Genomic DNA, 26,329 nt, shown 5'->3' on the forward strand with positions numbered 1-26,329 from the left:
GCTTTCTTTTCACCACATAGTAGTGCAGCAGGCTGCTGTCAGGGAGAGTCAGGATTGCAGCAGGCCACCAAGGTCACTCTCCTCATGCTGGTGAACATCATTAAACACAGTGGAAAAAAAAATAAAATCTGTTCAGTCTATAAGGGGTTGTGAGTGATGTGTCCTGGATGACTTGCACATACTCATGCCTTCCTCACAGCGTGGGGAATACCCGTTTGCAGTGAAATTTGGTGTCATCTTTCAGCAGGGTCTTTGTTTTAACCGTCTTTCCTAGGGAGTGGGGAGAGCTTGAATTATGAAGGGGGTGGTTGATGCTGGCTGAGCACCACAGCAGGGAGAGCTGGAGCCTCCTCCCTGCTCTCCCTCAGAGAGGCCAGATAAACTAAAGAGATTACAGGGATGAGGGGATAAATTGGAGGCTACCATGTGCTCTGCTCAAAAAAGGAAAAAGAGACTCTGTGGACGGAACTGGCATATTTTGTTCCTGACGAAATACCGTCATTTGCATCTAATGCAATTCATGCTGAAATCACGGTCATGTTGTGTCACAGGCAAGGACCTAATCCTGAACGTACTGAAGCATATGTTTGGCTTCACTCCTGTGAGTTGTCCCATTGAAATTGAAGACATGCTTAAAACAACAACACTTTTCTCTCTATGGGGTGAAGCATATGCCTTGGTGTTTGTAGGTTTATGTGAGTAAACAGAGAGAACTGTATCATTTTGCAGAGAACACACATTGTTTCACAGGGAAATATTTTTTCCACCTTGAATTCGAAAACACACCTAGTGTGCTAAACCATTTTTGTTATTGTACCCACAAAATTTGTTTTTGCAAGGAAAAAAACCCCAACAGATAATTGGAGGGAAACAAGGGAAATGAGACCTTTTTTCTCATCTCCCTTCACAGTGGTTCAAAATGTCTGCAAACATGTTTCCTTGGGGAGTGATGTCTCCTCTGTGCAGCCAAATTGTGCGGCTCTTGCTCAGGCAGGGAAATGCTCATGGAAGGCAGCAGTCCCACAGTATTAGCAGGGATTGCTTGCTTGCATCATCAACTCCACCAGTTAAAGGGAAATTTGTAAATCGGACCTGAGACGGCGAGTTCCAGGCAGGAGTGCCAAAGGAGCAAGGGTACTATTTTCAGAAAGCGCCTCAGGATTTGTCTAGACCATGAGTTACATACGTGTCTGAGCCTGTTCTCAAGTTCAAGTTGGCCCAACATCGGGGTTGTCTGCATGTAAGCATAGGTGCAGGCACATGCTTGGGAGCCTGCTGAGGGACAGAGCCTGTGGCTAGCGTTGGCCCAAACCTTTGCTCCTGTGGCCTGCATAGGCTGAGTGTGGCTCTGTGCACACTTGAGAGGATGCTCTGGCCATGTACAGCATCTGGCAGAGAGCCAGCAGCATGGCCAGAGAATGTGTGGGTCATGGCACGTGGCGTGGTCTGACTTGTGTTTGAGCCTGCCCTACACCTTGCGGTAGAGATGTTGCCTAAGTGACTTGAGTGCACTTCCTTCATTAATTTTAAATGGCTTTTTCTTTTCCCAAGGTCATACGTGTGCGTTTGAAAGCTGCATCCCAAATTCCCTGGGGGTAACTTTTGCCATTGTTTGAAAATTGTTGTTGTTGTAGTGGATGATCCCACAGGCTTCTCCTGGCAGAAATTTAAGGACACTCTGAACTGGACACTTTAGTTTGGACACTGGACGCTGGACACGACTAAAGAAACTTTAAGGACACGCTTGGTGAGGAGTCCTATCAGAGTTACTAGTGGGACTGTGATGAATAATGATAAAAAATGAATGTTTTCAGGATTAGCCACTAATGGTAGTTCATGTTTCTACCTAATCTGTCCCTGTTGCTTTTATTATTTTTGTCTCCACAGCCTTTTTTGGTTAAATGAAAGTTTAAGGAACATTTTTCCTATTCAATATAAATAGTTAATAACCTCAGGATATCAGAAATGCAGTGTGAGCCTCCTAAAAGCATTTTCAATACATAAAAATGAAAAAAAAAAAAAAAAAAGAAAAAAACAGACTCTCACAGTGGAAATCTAGCCCCCTGAGAATCCACATCTGCAAGGTCTTCAGCAGCCAGCTGTGACAGCACAACAGTGGGCTCAGGGTACCGCTGATGGAGGCGCTTCTCAGTACAGCCCTGAAGAAATGAAGTGGACTCCTCATTCTTTTTTTTTTTTTTTTCCTCTTCCAAGCCAAATCCAGGTTGAAAAGAGCCATCCTCCTGGTGGCTGCTGTGAGCCGACAGGAGCCCAGTGGGGAACCCTGTAGAAAGTTGGCTGCGGCTTCCAAGCTGTGGTTTGGCACACGTCCTCTCCAAGCTCTCTGCCAAATATTCAGATTTCTTTTTAGTGCTTTTTTTTTTCTTTTTCTTTTCATGTTGGCATTTTATTTAACTGTACCACATGAGTTTAAGGCCGTTAGTTTGATATATTTTGTCACCAGAATGGGCTATTTTGTGCAGAGTTCTTTGATGGAAGGTAAAAATACGAGGTGTATGTGAAAGGTGAACAAATTGCGTTGAGAGAAGGTTGTAGTAAAGGTAACATGAAGCAGCAACACTAGTATTAGGTCTGGTTAGTGTATCTCTCCTGTATGGGAACTTAACATCACCTTTGCATGCCAAGTTAAAGAAGAGACCTTTGGTTCCCACTGGCAAAGCGTGGGAGAGGGGAGAAATGCGAGCACCCAACAAAACTTTCTGATCTTTCCCCAAACGCATTAAAAACTGAGTTCTCCAGCAGTTGGGCTCGGTGAGTGCAGGAGGGGAGTCTGGGGTGATCCTCCGGCACTTCCCTAAATTTTCCTTTCCGAGGGAGTCTGGGATTCCAGTGCAAACCCTTTGCCGAGCCGAGTGCTGACTGGGGAGTTGCGTCAGCTGTGGCAGCATTGTTCTGGATCAGCCTGACCTCTTTTAAAAAAATACGTATTTTTCCAACACTAATAAAAACCTTAGCTGAGGTTCTCTCCCTTTCTGTGTGTGTGCGCCTGAGCACTAAATTAAAAAAAAAAAAATCCCAGATGTGAATCTATAAACCATCTGTTTAAAATAACTATTGTGCAGGACTATAATTAAAAGTTATTTATTATGAATCTTGGGATCCTATTATGGATTTTGACTGACTCCCAGGTTTCTGATTTAGCAAACGGTTTATGTATTTATGAGCCATGTGTCTCTTCTGCACTTCTCGGTGCCAGAGTGCATGTCCTTTAAACAAAAGGAAAAAAAATCCCCTACCCTCCCATAACTGTTGGCTTCTGAATGTTGCTCTCTAAGAAGTTTTCTCTTAAGAACAGCAAAAATCAAAGTATTCGAGAGCTTTCAACAACTCCAGAGACGCTGTTGACAACACAGATGGAGGTTTGGTAATACAGCTCTCCTGCATGCAGCTATTTAGCAACTTTTTAAATGTATGGTTGGGACAAGTAATGAAATGTTATGATTCCTGAGGGTAGGAGGGGATGTATTTGGAAGGAAAGGATTTGTTGCTGAAGTCCATTTGCTCTCGCCCTCCTCTTTGCCCTGTGAAATGGGAGGGAAGGAGGCAGCAAAATCGAAACAAGCAGATGGACAGTACACATTAAGAGCAGTGTTTCAGACGACAGGGCGAAGTGAAAAAACCCCTCCTGGTGACAATTGCTCTTTGTTTTATCTTTGTACTTTTACACCCAGTGGGCCTAGGAGATCTGCACTGGATAATGCCTGACTGCAATAGACTAAACAATGATTTACCAGCCCTGTTTTATCTGCTGCTGTCCTATGATTGATCTGCATGGTACATTAACCCTTTCCTCCACATCTGCTGGCCTAGTTTTCCACAAGATGCAGCACTGAGTTAAAACAACAGGATTTTCGGAAAGAATGTCAGGGTTAAATCCAGTCCTAGAAGAAGCAAGAAGCACTTGGCTGTGCTTCCCCGGAGCTACGCTCATCTCTGTGTACTACAACAGGGATTTTGCTGTGAAGACTATGTCGGGGCAGTATGTTGCAATTGTGGCTCTACTGTATGTTTGTTCAACAAAAAGCCCCAAAAGGAGCCGTGGGAGCTGCAGCCCTGAGCAGTGCTGTACCTTGCACCCTGGAAGAGCAGCCCAGCCCCAATGGCAGGGAGTTAGGCACCTTAGGGTGGCATCTGAAACAGCCAGTTTTGGAGCTGTATGGGACTTGCCTATAATACCAGTTTGAGAGGAGGAATATCAGCTTTGCAAATCCCACCTCGCTTAGGGCTTAGCCACCCTTCTTGTGGTGGCAAAGATTGTCTCTATTTATCTGGGATACACAGACCTATCTCTGCAGGCAGGAGGCTGCAGCTTCTCCTCCAAGGGATAGCACTGATCTTGCTCTTTTCTTTAAAAAAAAAAAAGATGAGTGTGGCACCTCCTGCCCACCTTTTAGCACCATGCTGTAGCAACTCACCTTTGAGACAGCGATCTAGGTTCGGTGCTCTCTGCCTCTAGAAGCAATTCAAAGATTTGCCTCCTGCTTTCCCCACAAGCATCCTCGCTGTCAGGACCGGTGGCTTTTGGGAGCATGAGGAACAAGCCCCTCTTCTGCTGAAGCTGGACCACTGAGCAGCAAGTAGTTCAAGGTCTACTGGGCTAAAGAAAGGAAATATGAATCTGCAGCCTACTGCTTAAGACACCTTCCAAGGGGGGAGGACCCTTCAGTTCCCGTTGCTGCACCGTGGGCCACTAATGTACTTTATGTGGAACAGCTGCTTAATGTAAAACAGCCCTTGGCACCGGGACGTGAACTCCAAAATCATCTTCCCTCCCAGGAAACCTCCCAGTCCCTAGGCTGTACAGCCCGGCTCAGTTTTGCTTTCTCTTTCCAGTTACTTCCATCCTCACCTGTAATGCAGGTCCTGAATTTGGGGTTGAGCCACCAGTGTTGCTGGTGATAAGGGACAAAGAGTAAGATCCAAATTTGGCTGCCCCCCTGGGTTGGCTCAATGGTACCAAACTCGTCATTGGCAGAGAATATTTCTGATTGAAGTGATCTGGGCCAAACAGGAGACTTCTAGTTAGGAATGGTAACTAACAAGTAGCTCCTGTTTGAAATATGTGTGTGGGGGTCATCCTTAGGAACATTTTGTAACTGCAACAAGAAGCAACCATGTCAGGATGTACCTGAGGGCAGAGGGAGGCAACTGGTGCTCAGGAGAGAGGGCAAGAAGCTGTCTGGGAAGCTGGGCTGTATCAGGTGTTTGCCCCAGGAGTCTCCTGGGAATCAGGGAACAAAAAGAAATATGGAGCTGTGTTCTGCTTCTTGTCCCTCTCCCTGCCATCCCCAATAATGATTTCTCCCTTTGAAGAGGGAGTCCGATGGGTAGCTGCCTGCTGGACCCCATGATGTGGGTCCTACCCAGCTAGGTTGGCCTAGAAGGGCACTGTGCATCTCGCTTCTTGCAGAGGTCCATGATGCATGCTGCAGCTGGGTAAATCACGTTCTCCAAAGGAACATACTCTCAACTGGATTTTGCCCTTCCTTCAAATCCACTTTCACCATGCAGAAGATTTTCCCACAGATAACGGTAATGGGGCCGCTAGGCTTATTAAATCTTTCCTTGAGAAAACTCTCATTAAAGAGAATCAGATCTTAGCAGAACCCTTTAAAATACAGACTGTGTGTAGTCGATTCGGTAAACTTGATTCTACTGCCTTTCAACAGCCTTTATGGAGGCAAAGTCAGGGGACACTATGTTAACGTAAAGGGAATCAAGATCTCACCCTTTGCTCTAAAAAGAAGTTGTTGAGCCAGTTGCACTGCTGTGCATGGCTCAACATGGCTGTGCCATGGCTGCTTTGTGCCAGTCCAGAGCTACAGACCTGACATAAATTCAGCTTAACTCGCCAGTTAAATTGCATTTATGGTTGCTCTGCAATGCTGGAGTGATGCAGAGCAGCCAGCACGTAGTACTGACCTAGCTTTTTACAGTAGTCGTTTGTGTCGCTGCAGCTGCACTTTAGGGCCTGATTCTCATTTGCTGATTTCACACAGGCTTGGCGAGAGTGAGTCCTCATTTAAACACTGATAAGACTGAAGTGCCTTTATAGCTCCCATCAGATCAGGCAGTGACTTTGAAGAAAATAAACCTCTGATTTTAGACAAAGAGCTGGGGTGTAATAAAAGCTGTGTGTTATCCTTCACAGGCACCTTGAATAAGGCCACAGGGAGCAAAAGAAAAAGACTGGAAAGCACAGTTTCTTTTCCTTTAGTTTTATGATTTACATTTTTCTAGCCCTTTGATTTTTTGGTCTCTAATTAAGTCATAAGATAGGGTGAGGTGAGTGCTTGCATCTAGTAAATGGCCACCTGTGTCACTTAATGAACTGAGCTACTAATTATAGGTGGAGGTCACTTCAGAGGGCTACCTTGTTGGGAATTTCAAGTAGCAAAATTTTACTGAAAGAAATCCCCAAAGTATTTGTTTTCTGCCCTCGTTTAAAGGCAGGGATAACCAGAAGGGTTGACACCACAGGGGCATGCCAGGCTACAAATGGAATATTTCTCCTGCCCGCTGTTGCACATCGTCTCTTGACATTCCTTAATGTGGTCAACGCGCTCTTTGGCCGTGGCCGTCGCTGGCTTTTTGCCATAGAAAGATGACACTATAATGTACAATGAATCTGTCTGCTTGTGTTGTTTCATCAATTTTCAGCATTTTTTGGAGAAAGATGAATTACAGTAGTCTCTTTTCTAGTATAGTATATAGTAGGCTCTTTTGAAGACCCTCTGGGTAGCTAAGTAATATCACCAGCTAAAAATGACTTTCAGCAGTGGCAGAGAGTTTTGTTTTCTCTGAGGTTGCCACCTCTTCCTCAGCCATCTGCCCTTTTGTCACCATGAGAAACGATTCCTGAGCTGTGCAGTTCATGGCGCAGCACCTCAAGACCTGGAGGATATTTTAACAAGCACATCATGTAGCTAGTTGTTCATTTAGGTGAAGTGGATTTCTTCAGTGGGGCACATTTTCTGTACTATGATGGGTAGCAGTTATGAATTACTGTCTAAAGTAGAGTTTAAACACCATTTACTTGCGTTCCTGGATAATTTAGAGACTTTCTTTTACTGCGTTCCTTCAAGGGGAGAAAGGTGTTTTGAATCATAAGGACCTCTCCTGAAGTGAAAGAGAAAATTGCTAGCCTCACGTTTCATTTTCCGAGTTGCAAGGAACTGAGCCGTGAATTTGGTTTGCTTGCAATAGCTTTTGTCTTTTTTTTTATTTTTTTCCAGAATAAGGAAGTGACATGCAAGAGAGAGAAGTGTCCGATGCTCTCCAAGGACTGTGCTCTCGTAATTAAGCAGAGAGGAGCTTGCTGTGAGCGTTGCAAAGGTGCGGTTCCCTTCCTGTTGTTTCCCCCTTTTCAAAATCTTATCAGTTCACATTTATGTTGCCAGAGATAGAACAAAGTTGGGAGCTTCTCAGCTGGGACTTGGCTGTCACCAGAGACTTGAAAAGGGCAGTAACCACAATTAAAATCAGTATGTTTCCAAAGCTGGTGGAGATGCATAAATTCACATATTCATCCTGTAATTATTAGTTCTTGCACAGCAACAGTCCTTTAGAAATACATCTTTATTGTACTTCATTGGTATGTTGCCAGTCTTTTGAGGGATATCTCCTGTTCTAACTTTATCTATCAGAAATATTTTAGGTCAAAATCAATCTGCTAGTAGTCACCAGTCAATAGGAATTCCTTAAACTTTTTATATGGTTGAATAGAATAGGAATAATGCTTTGAGTGATAAAGAGCAGAGTAATTATCTGTGACTATTTTTATTTCTCCCTATACTAGAAACAAACCAACCAAATTCTATTCGTTTTACTAAATATTTCCTGATTCAAATAATAACATTGTGGACATTTTTATTAAAGCCAAAATGGGCAGCATTGTACATTTATTTATTGACCAAGAGTGTATCTTTCAAGCTCCTTAGAATGAGCTAATTATCAAATATAAAAATTTCATAAATGAATTGTGTAAGCATGCATGGCATGTAACTACCATGCTTATCCACATGAAAAATGTGCAAGTAGATGAAGTTGAAAACTAGTCTTTTTTTATATTGATGCAGTAAGTAATACGCTCTAAAACACTAATTTTGCTGAGGGACTGCTGATGCAGTCAAGGAGGTGGAGCATGTCAGATTCAGACAGCTTTACTTTTCTTTATTTTTTCTCTGTTGTTTAATTCCCCGGTGGTGATAGCGTGGCTTTGGGAGGGAGATAGGGAAGGATAAATTGTCAGGAAATGCAAGCATTTATTGCCTTCCCAGAGGAGATACAAATGCAGGAAAAACAGATTACACTGAAATTCAGACGGAAGAGATATATGATGGATATGTGTTTTTCCTGGATGGTTGCAGAGGTTTGTTAGCTGCTGTGCTCGTGATTTGCTTCTGTGGTGTGACTTTGGAATAGGTTTGGCAAGCCCCAGTTCGAGGATTTGTCTAAAAGTCTGACACTTAAAAGAAAAGGAAATGAACTAGGAAAAAAAATTAAAGCATTACTGAAACAGTAAGAATTTATAGTTACAAGTTTTACATAAATTAAATGTAATTTATTTCTTTTTTCAAATTGTGTTTAGTGTCAGCTTTATAGCAAAAGATTCCTAAACATTTGTTCAGTTAGGCTGGAGGTTGATTCTCCATTTTCATAAAGGGCTGCGCGGTTGGTCAAATGCATGAAAATTTTATATACATACTTATCTATACATGTGTGCACATATGCATACAAAATGATTCTACACTGAAGAATATTAATGTTTCAAAGTTGAGGATACGGATACTAGTGTGTATGGGCTATTGTCATTAGATGGAAAGTTCAATTCTGACTCCCTCTAAGATATTCTGTTTATCCTGAATTAGGGTGAGTTCCTATAGAACATTATTAATAGGCTTGAGCCTGGCATCTGCAGATTGGTATGCCTGACATCTCTAACAGGAAACTAATAGAAACTGTTCAAAAATAGAACTAGGAGGTACATGGATAATTTCAATATAAGGGGAAGAGTTATGTCTTACAAAAATGCTAGTCATGTGAATTTATCATAAGTACACGGACAGAGAGAATCAACTGATGTTGTCTTCCTGGATTTCTAATAGGCATCCAGCAAGATCCCTCATGGAAAACTACTAAAGAAACTAAGCAGTTTGTAGAGAAAGTCATCAATAACTAACTAACAGGCGGTGACAATGAATGGTTATTTTTGTAATGGAAAAAGGTTACCAGAAGATCCTTGCAAAGATCTCAACTTGTCAACATTCTCAAAAATGATCTAGAAAAGGGGTGAAGAGGGACACAAAGTTTGCTGCCGATGACCTGACCTCTTTAGTGTAGTAAAGGAGGAGGGCTGCCTGCGAGGAGTTGCAGAAGGGTCTTGGGACATTGAACAACCGATGACAAAATGGCAAAGGAAGTTAATGTGGATGAGAATAAATGGGTCCACATAGGACAAAACAGTCCTAACTGTACAAATATAATGCTGGTCTCTGAGTTGACAATTACCTATTAACAACTGTTTCTCAGTGTTATAAAAGACACTTCTGTAGCAGGATCAGCTCAACCCTCAGTAGCTATCCAAAAGGAAGACCGAATTTTGGCTAGAACAACATTTGGTCTGATCCAAGATGACAGTTCCTATGTACTTAAGATGCAAGAACAGCTTTAAATTTCAGTATTAAAAAAAAAAAAAATAGGCTCTGGAGGGCTTAATTTTCAAAGTAAATGCGAAATGTCTAAATAAGTTTTTCTGCTCTTTCTGAAAGGTAAAACTAAATTTGCACCTGTATAACCACAGCAGTCCCAACACCACAGATTGTCACCAGGTTGTTCTGGTGCCTCTACTCTGGGGGAAGCTGCTTGTTCTCTTGCTGCTCTGAACGCTGATGAAGCTCCTGCTCTGTTCTGTGCAAAACCCAAAATGAGTATCCCATGGGGAGTATTTGGGGAATCAAGGGTGCAAACACCAGTCTGGCTGTGTAGTACTTCAGCTACTCCCTTTGGTGTCCCAGCAGCTCCCCAGCATTCCCCATGCAGAGCTCAGCTGCAGCTGGGACTTGGCCCTGCAGCACTTGTTCTCAGTCACTATTTTGTCAAGCTGCCAGAGTGCCCATAGGGAATGCAAGCAGGAAAAGGGAAACAAGGATTTTTTAATTTTTTTTTTTTTACTGGTTGCATTTCATCTAAACCTGAACAAAATGTTACAAAGAAAAGACATCAGAACCTGATGGCTTTTTTCTTGGATTCATTCCCAAAGCCGAGAAAAGCTTAATCAGGCCTTACAGGCTATTGCCAGCTCTCTTTGATAGCTTCATGTCTTCCTACCTTGTGAAGAAATGAATGAATGAATGAATGAATGCCTGTCATTTGAGTACATCAGGAGGATCAAGACCAAAGGGTATGTTTCCAGAATTGGCTTGTGTAGGAAACCACCACTCATGAGTCATTTGTGACATTGCTGCCAGGATATTTTATTCTATTACAAGGAGCGCATGAGGACTGGGTACGTAGGCCCAGTATCTCTGGTAGCAAAGAATTAGTCTGAAACATAGAAATACTATATGCCTGCAACGGTGCATCCAGCTGAACTCCCGTGTTTAGAGCTTTGCATACAGGAGAAACTGAATTGTTGGTAGAGAATTTTTCCTGCAAATGGTTGTATGCTAAGCATAACTCCCTTGCTTCTGTTTGGGTATTTGTATGCTACTTAGATAATTTCTAGCACTTTTTTCCTTTTTCTTAATAAACAAAAAAGTAAGAAACAGCAGCAAGTATAGGTTTTGCAATCAGAAAATTCATTGTGGTGGAAACAGCATGTTATCCCTAACATATTAAGAGATCTGGCTTTACTTAAGATTTTAATCCTCCAGACTAGCCATGTGTTTTAACGCTCTTCTTGACTTTAGACTCATAGGACCTTGGATAGTAAAGTTGGTGGGGCAAGGCTCGCTTTTGCTGTGTGTTTGTGCAAAGTCTGGCACAGAGAAATGTAGGCCCATGATTATGGCTCCCTGCTGCAAGGAGAATGCAAACAACTAAGTATAATAGTGAAAACTTTCAGTGAGATTATTCTTCTGACAGATACTTACTGTAGTTTATAAAACATACTATATACCTCTAGCATACTATTCATTTTGAAAATATTAAAAAATTAAGCCTTCTTACTACTTTAGCATAGGGTAAATAGGCCACTTTTCATCTCTCATTTTATTTAATATGTTTAATGAAAACATATGAGATCATTGAGATTATAGAAATAGATTTGGCAGCATTTTCTTATTTAGTTGGATGGAGACCTGTCACTTGGATATAGAGCTCTCTACACCCCTAATAATAAGTTATTTGTTCTCTGAAGAAGTGGTATTACCGGCTCAGGGCTGCATAAAGTTTGCATTTCTAAAATTATGTACCACATTCTACTCTTTTACCCTAAGAATTTGAATCTTCCATGGATGTGCAGAGACAAAATTGGTGGGTATTTGTTACAACAGATACGATTTATTGTTCTGAAGTTTCTTTCACTTCCCATGTGCAATTTTGTTTTTCTGCCCTTGTTAACTTTTGAGGGTTACTGTGGGGTTTTTTGTTGTTTTTTTATGTTTTTTTTTTAAATTAATTAATGATCTTAGAGGTTCACATGCTGTGCTTCATTGATCTGGAGTCTACCAGAGAATGGAATCACAGCCCAGGCAACAGCAGCGCTAGTTCCCCTGAATATTGAATATCCAAAGCTACCGTAGTTAATTGTGCGTTTCTTGGAAAGGGTATCAAATATTATGGTTGAGGATTGCAGCCAATTTCAACTATTAGGGCTGGCTTGCAAAGGAAGTTAGAGGGAGGTTATGAGTTTATCAGTCTTCTGGCTACTCTACTAACGCCCTGCAGGAGCCATACATACATTTGGCACTTTGTTCTCTTGTGGACACCCCTAGTATGAGATATCCGATACCAGGTTGGTGCCCTGCTGTAAGACTGATGGGTGGCCTTTGTGTGGGGCTCTGATGGAGCACTATGACTTGCAGCCCATCCTCGCATGCTCTGAGGCAAGCTTTCAGAGGCAAGGGTGCAACCTAATACATGGATGGAGGTAGATGGGCTTGGAAGATAATTAAATATTTTCCTACTAAAATCTTTTTCACCTTCATCTGAATAATCTAGTCCTGGCATCTGTCAGAGACTGGTTATGGAAAGAAATGGTTTGGGGACACAGTCAATTCTTAACTTTTCTCTTGGTCTTTCTCACAGTCTCTCACTCTCTGGGTAATGTGCTCCAGCTCTGAACCAGGAAGCCTGTTTCTTGAGGCTGGAGGTACAGGTTCATCTCAATGTTCATTCCGTTTCTAGCTTTGTATTTCAAGTAAAGGCAGGGATTTTGAAGCAGTGACATACAGCCGCTAAGGACAGTATCATCATGGTGCCAGCTTTGATTACTTCTGGTTATGCCTAAGAAAAGGTCTCTACCTCTCCATCCTTCGAGTTAACTCTTCTTACAAAGGCCTTAGCACATACGTTTTGTATCCCTTGAATATCTGGTGTATACTATTGTGTTCAGCAGTGCCTCAAATTTCAGGTTTTCTTATTACCTTGGTTAATATAATTTTCCATTTTAAACAATAGGCTATCAAAACAATAGGTTTGATTGTACTCAGTTACAGAGGAAAGAGTTGGATTTTCACTGTTTAGAGTTAGACTTAATAAGCATGGGAGGTTTTGTATATATTTGCATGCTTCTGTGTTGACAAATGAAGACCAGGGTTACCCAACAGGAGGTTTAATTTTCTAGTAGCTGTCAATGGCTTTACCATAATTAAGACATGTGAAAATATATTTTTTAATAGGTGTATGTGTGATTCACATTTCTCTTATTTTGGCCAACAGATTTCATGCCAGGGATATACTGCAGAATGTGCAAGTTTTGGGGTCTTTTTTGTTTGATGGGTTTTTTTTTTTTTTCCTTCTTTTTTTTTTCTGTCTAGAACTGGTATTTAGTGTTAGCATGCCTAGATACCTCCCTGGGGATTAATTTGTCAAACACTAAATAAAACATGTCTTCTGACTGTTTTCTTTTTCCTAATGTTTATTTTCCATGCCAATAGAGAGGTTACTTTTTTAAATAGAAAGTAGAGGGAAAGCAAGCAAAAGACTTAATAGGAGAAGAAAGATGCTGAAGAAATGAGGAATGAGGAGCCAGTCTATTGTGCACCAATCTATCACTTTCTCTTGGGGGAATACGGAAATGACTTGTCTATAAAATTCTCATTAGCCTAAAATAAGTAAAAATCTCTTCTGGAATCTTATTAGGCAATGTCAAATTGAGTAATAAAGGCTTGTTTTTAATGAACTGGTTGAGCTTTAGCACTCCTAAACTGTCTCTTACAGTCAATTTCCCTATCTTCATGATACTGCTCTGTGCTGAGGTGCCTGGTGAAGAAAAAAAAGGGTCATTTAACAATGTTACTGGATTTGGAAAGACAAATGGCTTCCTGATTGTCACCTTGTCCACATGCCAATAACAAAATCTGCTATTATTTGCCTCTTTTGTTATTCCAGTCCAATTCTGTGTGAGGATGCTTGTTTTGGAATTAAATTGCTCTCTTTCAAATTAAATCAGCCAAAGGTTGGTTTATTATGTTTGAAACTAAGGTGCTCAAGTAAGGCATGCACAACATTGAAACAAAGTAGCTAAATTAGTAAATTAGAAGTAATTTAACTATTTTATCGTCATTTTTTGTGCAGGAATGACTCAAGTCTAGAGGATCGTTTTGCCTTTATGAGGTGACTAGAAGGTAATTAGCAGCTTCCACTGCATATACAACAATTGACCAACTTCAAAGTATTCAGTGGTTTGGTTTGATTCAGATAAGCAACTTTCGGCTTGCATGTTTATCCAGGACTTATCTGAACTATTTGTGTTGAAGTAGGTAACAGGAACAAAACCTACAACTAACCGAAAGTTAATATTTTACATTAATAAAACACCAGCAATTCTTAAAGAAAGAAGCAGGAAAGACTAAAAAATTAGGACACACTCCTTGGCTGATATGAATCACCTTAGCTCCATTAAAATTGGTATAGACCACTGAAATTTAACTTCTGTATGTGGAATCCTAAAGGTTTTCCTTATGGGGTATATGTCTTGGGATCAAATTTACCTATTAATGTCGAATGTGTTACTTTTCATGTACTGCTTAGAACATTCTCAGGCTTTTTGGATTCCCCTCTTGAAAACCTCCTCTGTAGCCCTTTCTTTTAAAGTTTTGTTTTAAGTATGTATTCAGGCAGAAGTAAGTGGATGGCATTTAAGTGATTGTGCTAAGCTCTGATCTTTCTTGATTTATTCTTTTCTCCTGCTCTCCCTTTCAAATGGTGGATGGAGACAGTAAGTTAATGTAATAATATTTCCAAAGGGAATTAAAATGGCTTTTAGGAACTTGAAGTATGTTCTGCCATACTCGGTTCTAGAAATTGGCATCAGTGACTTTGCTGATGCCTTTGGACATGAGATATTCAGTGACAGCTACTTTCCAAGCCAAGTATGATGGACCTTTAGCCATGGATGAGCTAGAATGGCTCAACTGAGTTGGTGCATGGAGGCAGGTGGGTTTCAACTCAGCTGAATTTAGGTGAGGCTCATAAACTTCCATGCTATGAATAGGTGGGCTAGGAAAGTCTGAATATATGTTTGCAGGTGTCAGCTGAGAGATTTATACATTGAAAGTGAGGTTCAGAAAAACTAGCTGGTATGTGGGCTTTGTTTCCTTTTCCTTTTGAAGAGTGAGCAGTGGGTGTAGCTCTGGGGCATACAAAGGGCAGAGTGTCAGGGCACACTTCTGGTCAGGGACAGGTTAAAATCTCACCCGGAGATTGTAAAGCACTTCCTTTCTTGCCCTGTCTTCAGTTTGCCTGACCTTCAGCCTTCCCCCAGCTCTTGCCAAGCCTGCCTGTGTTACTGGCTAACTCTCCCCATCCTTTGTGCTCTTTTCTTCCACTGAGCATCTGATTCCAGCTCCCACCGTGCCTCGCGCTGGTGCTTGCACGATGCGGCTCTGACTCCCTTATTCAACCTGCTGGCCTGTGCCAAACCTCGGGAGCAGTCTTAGTTATCTCCAATGCTTCTGTAGGCTTTTCCATCTTGGTCTCCATTTCTAAATTTCCCTTCTGGTGCCTGCAAACTCTCCCTGCCATAGTTACTTCTGGTTTGCCGTTCCCCATCGCTGCCAGCACCACGTATCAGTGACAGAAGTGGCTCGTGGGCAGGTGGAGTTCGGCTCCCCCCTTGCTGCTTTCCTCAGGGACAATGGCTGGCACTGCGGGGCAGAGGATTTTGTAGCATAGCTTGGATACGCACTTCAAGTGAGAGCAGTGGTGACTGCATGGACGCACCACCTTCATGCTTTCTCAACCAGACTAATCCTTGAACTGAAAAGTTCATTTTAATATACACATCTGTACATGCAGATTAGCCCAGGGTCATTAGCTTTCCTACAGAGAAAACATTCTAAATTAAAGAACATAATTGGTGAGCAAATATGCAACATATTTTGCAGTAGTTAGTTTCCAACCTGGAAAATTAACTCTATCCCAGCCGAAACCAGGACACCCTTGATTCTGCACAGTTTTGAAGACACCGGACCCATCTGCTAAAACACGCATACAGATCTTTAACAACACAGCTCATTCCACCTTGAGTGTCCAGCACACGTGTAAACTCTTTCTCAGACTGGGACGAGTATGCCAGTATGGCTTGGACTTCTGCAACTTGAGGATACTAAAATGCATTGAACAGGCTCTGCTATTTATCAGGGTTTGCAGTGGGCAGTGAGACTGTGCTACAAGATTAGCTTGTTGTTTTTCAGAATGGGACTTAAAAATGCGTCAGAGAAGTATAGGGCTTCACGTTCCTCTTTTGATGTGTTGGCCTGTGTGTATGAGAGCTCATGCAGCACATTATTAATATGCTGAAAATAAGATTAAATTATCACAGCCAGCTCTTAGACTACTGATCAGCTCTTTTAAAAACATACCTGTTTCAGCTTAAGTAAGTGAAATGGCCGCAGCATCTGCAGATTTCTCCTGTGTTGCTCTGTACTTAGCCTGGAAAAACGTCTGAGTACTGCAAATCCTGAAGTACAAGTCTTCTGTTGTTTAAGATCTTAACTAGAGGCAGTTAACACATTTGTAAATGATCTCTGTATATCAGGTTTTCTTTAAATTTGGGGTTGAATACAAAATGATTTTGTGGGTATTTTAAGTTCCTCAGCAGTTCGGAGCTGTGACCCTCAAGTTTTCTTATACAGTGGGCTCAAAGATTTACTGGTGTAGGGCTGATAACTTGCCTTTATTTTCAGAAGGGCATAAAATGTAGCCCAAAGCAGTTCAGGACAGTGCACCCTGCACAGCAGAGAATGACTTAGAGTAGCTGCTGAGGCAGGGTGTGGAAAGAGAATGGTGCCGCGGGCATCGTGTCTGATTGTAGTTTTGTGCTTGGTGACTCTATGTATATGTTTGTGTTACAAAGTCTCTGGCAGGGCTCCTCTTGGTTTCATGGGCTCTTTGATCAAGCCTATTTTGAATATAATAGACTAGGAAAAAATCCCTCAGAGCAGTAAATGGAAAATGCATTTTTCCTGCAGAAAATGGGGTATGTGTTGCTTTTAAAAATTTTTTTTGAGAAACACTTTGGCTTTCCAAAGAATTAATTTTTAATTGAAACAATTTTGCATTAATAAACTAAATCTTTTGTAACAAATATTTTATTTCCACTTAATGTGTTTTTTCTAGTTTTGCTTTTCTGGTGAGATACTTTATTCTTTTCTTTGTGTTCCTTTTTGGTTTTCCCTTTTGCAAAATACCAGAACACAGTGAAAGAGTGGGAAGGAAACTAGTAGGAACGTGTAATAAAAAATATGAAAATGAATGTGTTTTTTTTCTAAACAGCTCGATGAAACTTTATTTTGCAAAAAAATGCTTGCAGATCCTGCGCACGGACAAACCAACCTATTTTCTGTTAACAAAGTTAACAGAAAATGGATAACACACAAAGACATATAAATCCAAACCCTGTGGGACTCCAAAATGTCCCAACTCAGAGATTCACCACCCGCACAGAAGAGCCTGATGGCTTTTAGTGTATGTGGACGTTGATCCTTCTGTCATGAAGGCAAAAAAGGTATAAAGAAGGGGTAGCTCTCCCGATGTCAGTGCATCCATGCTGAGCTGTGCTGGCTGAAGAGCTCTCCCAGGGGTTTTGATTAATGGATGAGGATAGCATGGCCAGCCTGGATGATGAACATTTCCAGCTCTTCTCTTACCCTCTCTCCTCCATCTCCCCCCTCCAGTGCATGGGTGGCTGAGCAGCTCCTGAATGGACAGCAGAATAGCCACCAACATCCATTTTTAGGTAAATTGTCACTGATTTTGGCTTGTCTTGAATAGTCATAGTTTATAAGGAGTTTGGCCAGTCATGCACCAGGAGCAAACATCTGAGTTGGAGGTTGCTTCCAGCCCTCCCAGGGCATGATCCCTCTTGTCAGTCCCAGCTCTCAGCTCTACCTCTTCTGTTAACCCAGGGGAGAGGATGGGTCACATTTTGGATGCTGCTCTGTGATCCTCATCAGCAGCCTCCCACGGGATGATTGTGTTCAGACTAACTGATGTGCTTCTGTCTCTTCCTCTAGATTGCAGTTTTGGAGGAAACACGTACAACAGCTCTATGAAATGGCACCTCCCTAGCAATCCCTGTGTTACTTACCAGTGCCAGGTAAGGATGTCATCAGCATTGTGGTAATTGTGTCATGAGCTTTTCCCATGAAATTCTAAGCCTTTTTTATCCAATCCAAATAACCTGAAATATTTTATACCCAAAGCACAATAGAGAATTTGTGTTTAAAGTAGTTTAAATCTACTCAGATGTGGCCAGCTATAACCAAACATTCAGAAGGATGGGTTTTATATGACTTGACTACCCAAATGTTGCTGAAGGAGAGGTATGCAGCCCTGCCATTTCCTGCTGTCTTGACCTTGAAATATGTCCTAATTTTTCAGCATGCTAAGCCTTTTCTGAGATAAAAATTATTATTTTAGTAATTGGACACTTTTGTGTGTCTGTGTCCATGGGTTTTACCTGGGATGTTCTGAGAAGCCCACAGAGAAACCCACAACCAAATCATCTTTTCCTGGACTCCCGTGCTGTTAACACAGTGGTATTTTTGGTAGATTACCTGTCTGTGACCATACCATTTGCAAGATTGTCCATTTTCAGGCACAAACCAAGTAATGATGTAGGTAATTTTAGTTTCTGTCTGTGAATAGATCTGCAATTTTTGCTGATAATTTGATCCAGTTTTAATAATAACACTCAGGCAGCTACTAAGAATCACAACTGTTGGAAAGAGGAGAGATGAATGAGTATGAAGAGCTTCAACAAATAGGAGAAAAAGGTTTCAAGATTTTTCTTGTTTTCTGTGATACTTCTGCTCTGCAAAACCCACCCATGTTTTTAAAGACAAGTGCACTGAGAAGAACGAGGTTGGAGCAGCAGTATTCTGTATCCTTGCACTTAATGAAAAGATACTCACAGCTTGAATTTAGATACTCTGATCACTACTAGCTACATGAAATGAGCAATTCTTCATTGCCTGTTTCAGTGCCTAAATGGAAAACTGGGTGATCCTGTTTACCCTAGATCCACACATTTAAAAAACAGGTTTCGCTTGCCTCCAAATGCAAAGCTGCAAGCAGCAAAAACGTAGCAGCCTTTTGTGCACAGATCCTCACACCCAGATTTGTTCAGGAGGACTCTTGACTTCTCCAACAAGAAGTACAGGAAATGTTAATTTACTAATACTTATCAGGCAAAGCGTCGAAGATAAGCATCTCCCCTCTACAGAACAAGATGCTTTTATCTGCTTTCTAAGTCTTTTTTCCTCTAAGGAAAGAGGGACGAGAATGCCTTGTGTCTGGCCTGTTTTCACCAGAGCTGCATGGCAGATTACTGAGGCTAAGGATTCCTGATAAAACAGGATTCCTTTTCCTAAGAGGTGCTTGGTTTCTTACCTGATGCATATTAAGGCAAATCCTGTGTCTGGAGTCAGGGAGACTCAAGTGGATCTTTTGACTGTGGATTAACCTGAATCCTGATACCAGGCAGCAGGTACAGAAAAAAAGAGGTTTTGAAAGCCAGTGCTCTGCAGCATGTGCCGTGCTTTAATTGTACTGCTAGTAATTGTGGATTTTTGCTTGTTAAAGCAACCACAACGCTAACAATGAACATGTCTGATCTGCTTCTTTTTCAGGAAGGAGTGATAGTAGAGTCAGAGGTACAGTGTGTTGTTCATTGCAAAAACCCTTCCAAACTCATGGGAATGTGTTGTCCTGTGTGTCCAGGTGAGATTTCATGGGAAGATGCTGTTCCACATGTGCAATGGTATTTCTAATGATAACCAACATTATCAGGGAGGTTGCCTCTAGCTTCTCCGTTATACTTGACAGGTTACTAAAATGTGGGCCAGTGGCTCGCGATGCACTAAACCACACAAGAGCAGGTTTAATATTTTTTAGTAGGGAACACACAGACTGGAGGATGCATAGGCACTAGCCTGTAGCAATAGTCACATATGTATTTACCTTGTTCTTCAGAGGGTCTGTCAGCTGGGTTTGCCTGGCAGATGACTGGGATTTTCTTAGGAGGGGAAGTATAAGAGTAATCCTAAAAGAGGAGACACTTTTTGAAGGGGAGTGGGTCATCTTTGTGAAGCACAGTGGCAGATTAACCTGGTTTTATAGGCTAGTTTAATTGTAACAGAAGTTTTGTAGGTAAGCACTGCTCCAGTTGTGATATAATGGGTTTATTATGTTCTAATTTGTTATAATTTCTGCCAACATCTAATATAAACTCAGGGGTAAGTACGAGTAGTAAAAAGCGAACAGCTTAGAAAAGTGTTTCAAAGACACTTTTAATGGAAGACCTGACTTAGCTTTAACTTCACTGGTGCAAATTTATCTGTTGTAGAAGGATGCTATCTTTCCCCAAAAGATATTTGGGGGTTTTCAAGGCCTTCATAAAGGCTTCTGAAGTGATTTGTATCAGAGAGGATGGTACGATTTACTTTTCATATTGTCCTATGGTGCGGTGTGTTACAGGGAAAAGGCAGAGTGCTATCCTGAGCTAAACTTATTCAAATTCTGTTTTCCAGGTTGTATATTTGAAGGGAGACATTACAATGAAGGAGAAGAATTTAGGCCTGAAGGAAATAAATGTACCAAATGCTCTTGTATTGTAAGTATTTGCCTTTTGGCATTGTATCTCCCTGTATGAACTTCAAAAGGCACGTTATTACTGCCATAACAAAGCAAAAAAATATAAGGAATTCAACACTATTATGCATTCTTGGAGTTCAAGTTTCTATTGAAGCTTTTACTGCACTTATATGCATTAATACATTATAACTCTCATATTCTCTGTTTATTGTCTTTTTTGTGACCTCACACTGTGTGCAGATAGAGCAGGATATTTGGGAGGGGCTCAAAATCTGTTAGTGATACTTTTTTTTTTTTTGTGATGCGATCATGCAGGAGTAGACAGAAAGCTTTTGGGGTTTCATCTATCGATCCACATTTATTAGATATTTCCTTATACTGGTCTTTCGCAAGGATTCCTCTCAGCTCTACATAGCAAGGGCCTTTGCTTTGAATTACTGAGTGAAAGGATGAGGGTAGTCTCCTTAGGCTGTCCCAGGTGGATTTTGGCTTGATGCTTAATGAAAAGGTCATATCCTGGATTTTATCCTTCACTAGCAACAATATAGAGAGGAAGTAATAATTGCATCCTTTGGGTAATGAGCACAGGCTTCTCTTTCACTTCCATTAAGTTAAAAGATAATGCTGTATGAGTTGGGGCAGATAACTTTAACTGCATCATGAAACTAAAATAAAAAAGGGAGGAGAGAAGGTTAGAATTAAAAAATTAATATGTATTTATACAGAGACACACATTTAATGAAGCTGCTGCAGAGAACTGTTTTGCAGGAAAAAATCCTGGTAATCTGCAAAGTTAATTTACACTAAATCATCACTGCTACTGTGGAGAATTAGGCTGCTCAGGTGGTTTTGTTTTTTTTTTTTAAGTTTTAATCCTGTAATAATGAAAATATGCCATCACACATGTCACAGTGATATATGCCCTAGGCTTCTGCTCTGCTGAATGCCTCCTGTCCCAGGCTGAGGAACATTGCTCCCTCTGTACTTGATGGGTCCCCCTCTCACTTCGGCTTCAGCTCTAAAGCAGTAGCTTTACACTCTGGCTTTCCTTAGGGGAAAGTCACGTTCCTCAGGGGAAGGCAGGTCTGAATGGTTGAGAAGTCTGAGGAAAAATGCTTGAGTCTTTACAGGCTGTGCTTTGCTCTTTCCTAAGTACTGTACGGACATTGCCTATTGCCCAGTTGTTGGCATGCCAATATCTTCTTGATCAACTTTCCTTTGTTCCCTAAGTAGTGAAAGCAACTGTGCCGAGAAGAGCACATGTGTGTGTGTGTGTGTGTGTGTATCTGGGAGAGAAAAGATAAAAAAATACAGGGTATATAGGGTCAAACTCGAGGGTCTTTCCTTGACAGTTACCAGTCCCAGGTATGTTAGAGAAGGAAACGCATCAGCTACTGATAGTAAGAGATTTAAAGCCTCAAGCAAGAGGCTTAACGATCCCTTCCGAGAAAGGCGGTCTGACAGTTTTGGATGTTAATGACATTTGTATAAAATGTCCAGCTCTAATTCTGAATCTTACCGACAGCAAAAGAAATGCCATCTGTGTGTGAGCCACACCTGACTTTCCTTCCCTCTCTCTGCAATGCTTTTTTTTACTGCCTCTAGCCCGTTTCCTTCAGAATTTGGGTCCATGCTAATTCCTATGTAATTCAAATTGGAAGCAAATAAGGGGGGCATCCTCAGGGCTGTGATAGTGGTTTGCTGTCTGCTTTACATCCATTCCCTTTGGGGAATGGGTCCGTGGTGAATCTCTTATCTAAGCAGTTGGTGGATGTCTTCTTTAAAGATACCTATCTACTCATGCAATGTGAGTGATGGGAACAGGCTTGTGTGTGATGTGCTGTAACTTTTGCAGGCTTTAATAGATGAAAGGTAGCTCCTCACCCTGAATTAGATTTTTCTGGAATTTGAGATAGTAACTATTTAGTGAGTTTTTGTGGAAACGTGGCAGAGGAAGTGGCACAAATTATTGCCAAGGTATTTTGGAGGGGGTGGTGGTGTAAGGATTCAAGACACCTTCACTTCAGGGGGAATTCTGCATTTTACCTGGGAGCAAGCTTTTCTAACACTGGGTTATTCTGGACTCCATAGGCTAGGCCATGACTGTCCCAGGGGTAGTGCAGGCTGGGACTGCAGGCAGCGTTGAACAGGAAGAAAGTAAGGAGGGATGGCTGGGGTTTGTTTTCCCAGAGAGATATAGGGCTGTCCTGCACTCACTAAATTTATTAAAACGAGGAATTACTTACAAAAAAGGAATTGTACAGTTGCAAAATTATGCATTCAAAAGTCAGCAGGCCTGGACTGTGGGGCCCAATCTTTGGAAAGCTCTTTGGTAGTTCAAGTTTGTGGTATTTTCAGCTCAAAGTGGTGCCTACTAGATACTATTGAGCTCCTAAAGAATGCAAAATGGTTGTTAAGATGGGGTTTTTTTGTCATTGTTTTTAGCACGCAATGCTTGTGCAAATGAGAACAAAGTGGGGATCTTGGGAGGTGGGGATCCCCATCTCGGCAGAGTGGACTGCGGGGCTCCCCTTGTGCTCCTTGGCCCCGAAGGGTAGGGAAAGCAATGGCACAGCTACGTGTGGGCAATTCCATCAGTCCTTTCCCGCCGCTCGCTCAACTTGTTAACATGGTTTCTCTTTAACACCACTTGTGGTTCTAGTTATTGTCTACTGAAAACCGGACCGAACCCACCAAACTCATTTCATGCCGGTCACCAAAACAACCCATTAGCTAATAACTATTGGGTTGCTACCGAGCCAGACTGCGCTCACAGCGGTGAGGCGGAGATGAAAGGCCCTGTATTCCATTACCGCACTCCTGAGCGAGCCGTTCCTTGGGGCGACTAGGATTTCTTGCTGAAAATGAAAATGTATCACCTCTCACTCAATGCATATTGCCTGTCAGGAGCGAACGAGCTGGCTTTTAATGACTCATTTTCTCTGGGGAGAGGCATTTGTGTAAGAAAGGTGGACGGGATAATAGGGATCTCCTCGCACCCCGGCTGAAACCCAGCTGTCTCGCAATAATTCATCTATCTGGCTTGTTCCTGCTTTTCGTGATAGGCCAGCGGCCTGTTCTAGAGAAACCTTGGATATTTTCCCTACCATAAGCACCTACTTAAATGAAGGACTGGTTGCTTTAATCAAGTGTTATTTCTCAGATACTACTTTTATGAGGTCGAGAGTGTGTTTCTGCTCGCACAGTGAGAGCACTTGGCTTACATGTTTCCTTTCGTACAGCCTGCATTAAAATAGTCAGACTGTTATTATCTTAAATGTTTTCATTTTCTCTTTTGATGTAGCACATTTGGGAAAAAAAAATAGTGTCAGGGGAAGGAGAGAGAGCCAGGGAGAGAGAAGAGGAGGTTTGTCAGGAAAGTGACCTTGTGTGAGAGCGGTAACCATGGAGAAGCTTATCTTTAAATGGTAGTATCCAAACTTATAACTAGCCCCTTTTGACTCACACTGCTGTTACCCAGACCATGGGCGCTGCGTGTTTCGGCATGCGAGGCATGCAGCGGTACAAGGCACCGCCATGCTGAGAGCACGCAGCACTATGGAGATGCCGCAGCCCAGGACCTGTCTTCCTCCACACCCCTGCGGGGAGAAGGGGAGTGGACCTGCTCAGGAAATGGTTGGAGGCCAGATTACGGCATTGCTGGGATGGCCGAGGGCCGGGAGCGGGAAGGGTCACGCCGTCTGTCTGTCCTGCAGGGAGGCATGTCATGGGGCCGACCATTGTCAGGGCGGTCACGCACGTTTTGTCCCCAGGCAGCATCGTTTTGTTTCTTAGCTACTCTTCCAAAACGATTTGAAGCAAGTGAAACCCAAATGGCTGGAAGCAGAGGACGGGGGTTTGGGTCCCTTGGAGAGCTGAATTTAAAAGCATCCTCGGCTCGATCTTCTTTGCATCATCGGGGGCTTTTACACCGCTGCTCAGGCATGCTCAGAGGGACTCAAAACACACGCAGCTCCTGGTCTGCAGGTGTATGCATGGGTCCGTGCAGGAAATGTCTTGTCACTTATGTTCCTGAGTGCTAGGGTGCAAAAACTGCATAATGAAAGTTTTGCACAAAGAAAAGGAAATCGCACCGAGGAAATCTGTTCCTAAATCAATGAGTAACAGGTGTTGTAACTGTGATAAGTAATGAGAAAATACATATGTTAGTGTTTTGGACACTGAGGGTGGAATTCATCTTGTCTAGCTCCAGCTATTCAGAAGTAATGTGTCTGGTCTGAGCTACTTATCTGGGCTCCTCTTCAGCTAATGGAGAGAGAGAGATATGGGATGGATTACTCTCTGCAGATGCCTATCTTCCTCCACTAACTACAGGGGGAGCCTACCCGGCTCCCTGGCCTCTGAGATGGCTGAAGATAGCTGAGATGGATCCCGCCCCTGCAGTCAGCTGGGTGATAAAGCACCCTGATACTGCTTTAACAGCTTGACTTCAACACATATTGGGAGCTGCTGAAATACGTTCCCACCACAACGGACTGCGGGGGAGGTACTCCAGTCTACTGGGAAACTCCAGAGAACACGCAATGAAATGTATCCTTAGTGAAGGCTGGTAGCAGAAGCTATGTCCAAATTCAAATTTCCATCCTAAGTGCAGTGCCAAACACTGATCTTCCCAAATTTCCATGTACTCCAGCTGCTTTGATTCATCTCCAAACTCCAGCAGACACTGTCTGCCCTCACTTTGGGGGCTAAGAAATGTAGGCAAAGAGTTGTAGTGAGGGGTGGAAAAGCAAAGAGTTGGTCTTTCGGTAGGAGGAGTGTTCACTTTCTTAAAGTTAGTGACGTAAGTAGAAGTTGTTGGCTTGTGGGTGAATGCAAATGGAGAGCAGTAAGTGTTCAGAAATGGAATATGGAGGGGTGCTCACCGTGTCTCTTTGGGAACTCCCCATAAGTTTCTCTGCAGATTTTTTGCAAGGCTAGAAAGTTTGGTTTTCTGACTAGCCTAATAAAAACACCATCTTCCAGGTAGGTGAAGAAGTATGGCTGTGCAGGTAGGTGTGGAAGAGCAAGGACTTGGTATGTGCTGAACTTCAGCAAGAAAAATAATGCAGCATAGAGACATAGACAGTGTCCTGTTATTTATTCTTTCTTTGTCTGATTTTCTTCAGACTTCAAAAAGTATACCCACTTCCATGGGGACTGTACACTACATGTACCATGTCTGAAATATTAAAGTCCTTTAATTTTGGAAATATCAATGTTAAAAAAAATAGTTTGGACATTTAAAAAAAAAATTGGTTAGAAAACAATGTGAGGTTTTTTCTTTTCACTCATTGATATGCATAGCCATTTTTAATCTTTCTTTAGATTTCTCTCAAAAAATGCAAAAAAATTTCTTAAAAAATGTGTCTGAGAAAAAGCTTAAAATAATTTTAATAAAAGTTATGGAGTAAAGTTAAAAATAAAATTAATCACAGTTTTTCTGAAATACAAGAAAACTCTGGAATTGCAATGTAAGTGAGTGTGATTTAGTGTAATTATTCAGTGTAAATGATTCATATTCATAAACACTTCAAATCTCAGACTTTAGAAAGCAACTTTCTGTGGCAAGGTCTCATTTCCTCCTCTGTAGATATCTGATATTTGAATTTCATCCTACATCTCTCCTACCTGCAGAGCTTCCTAGCTCACCTACTCCAAGTGCGTTCCCAGCTCAGGCTGCAGAAACCCTTTGTCATACTTTTAATTTTGGTGAGGATTGAAGGAGTCTTTCTGTGCGGTGAGACACTGTGCCCAGTTTAGTTTAGGCACATTTCTAGGGGAGCAGAGGTATTGAGCAGCTTCCTGAAGATCTAGCTGATGCTTTAAGGATCATAGGCCCAGAATATGCAGCATCTTTCTCATATCCTTTCCTTCCTCAGGGCCCTTTACTCGCCCCTTCTGCCCTTCAGGATTCAGTTCAAATTTAGCTTCTGTGCTTCAGCATGGTCCATGCTCCTCTGGCTGTGCAGTCAGAGGGTTTACCTCCAGCTGTTCTTCTCCCTTATTCTCCATCATTTTACATAGGTAGCACTACCCCATTGGT

The 26,329-nt window shown here is 42.0% G+C and overlaps 1 protein-coding gene across 1 annotated transcript in view; it reads left to right on the top strand.

Annotated features, from left to right (window-relative positions):
• The window catches only part of BMPER (BMP binding endothelial regulator), a 145,704-nt gene that overhangs the window by 17,344 nt on the left and 102,031 nt on the right, over positions 1-26,329 (top strand). Inside the window, exons 3-6 of the mRNA XM_072851412.1 lie at positions 7,257-7,356; positions 17,703-17,785; positions 19,320-19,410; positions 20,220-20,302. Of these exons, the coding sequence (XP_072707513.1) occupies positions 7,257-7,356; positions 17,703-17,785; positions 19,320-19,410; positions 20,220-20,302 (357 nt within the window). The remainder of the gene's footprint in view (positions 1-7,256; positions 7,357-17,702; positions 17,786-19,319; positions 19,411-20,219; positions 20,303-26,329) is intronic.

The sequence above is a fragment of the Ciconia boyciana genome, chromosome 2, assembly GCF_034638445.1.
Source record: "Ciconia boyciana chromosome 2, ASM3463844v1, whole genome shotgun sequence".
Taxonomy (NCBI): domain Eukaryota; kingdom Metazoa; phylum Chordata; class Aves; order Ciconiiformes; family Ciconiidae; genus Ciconia; species Ciconia boyciana.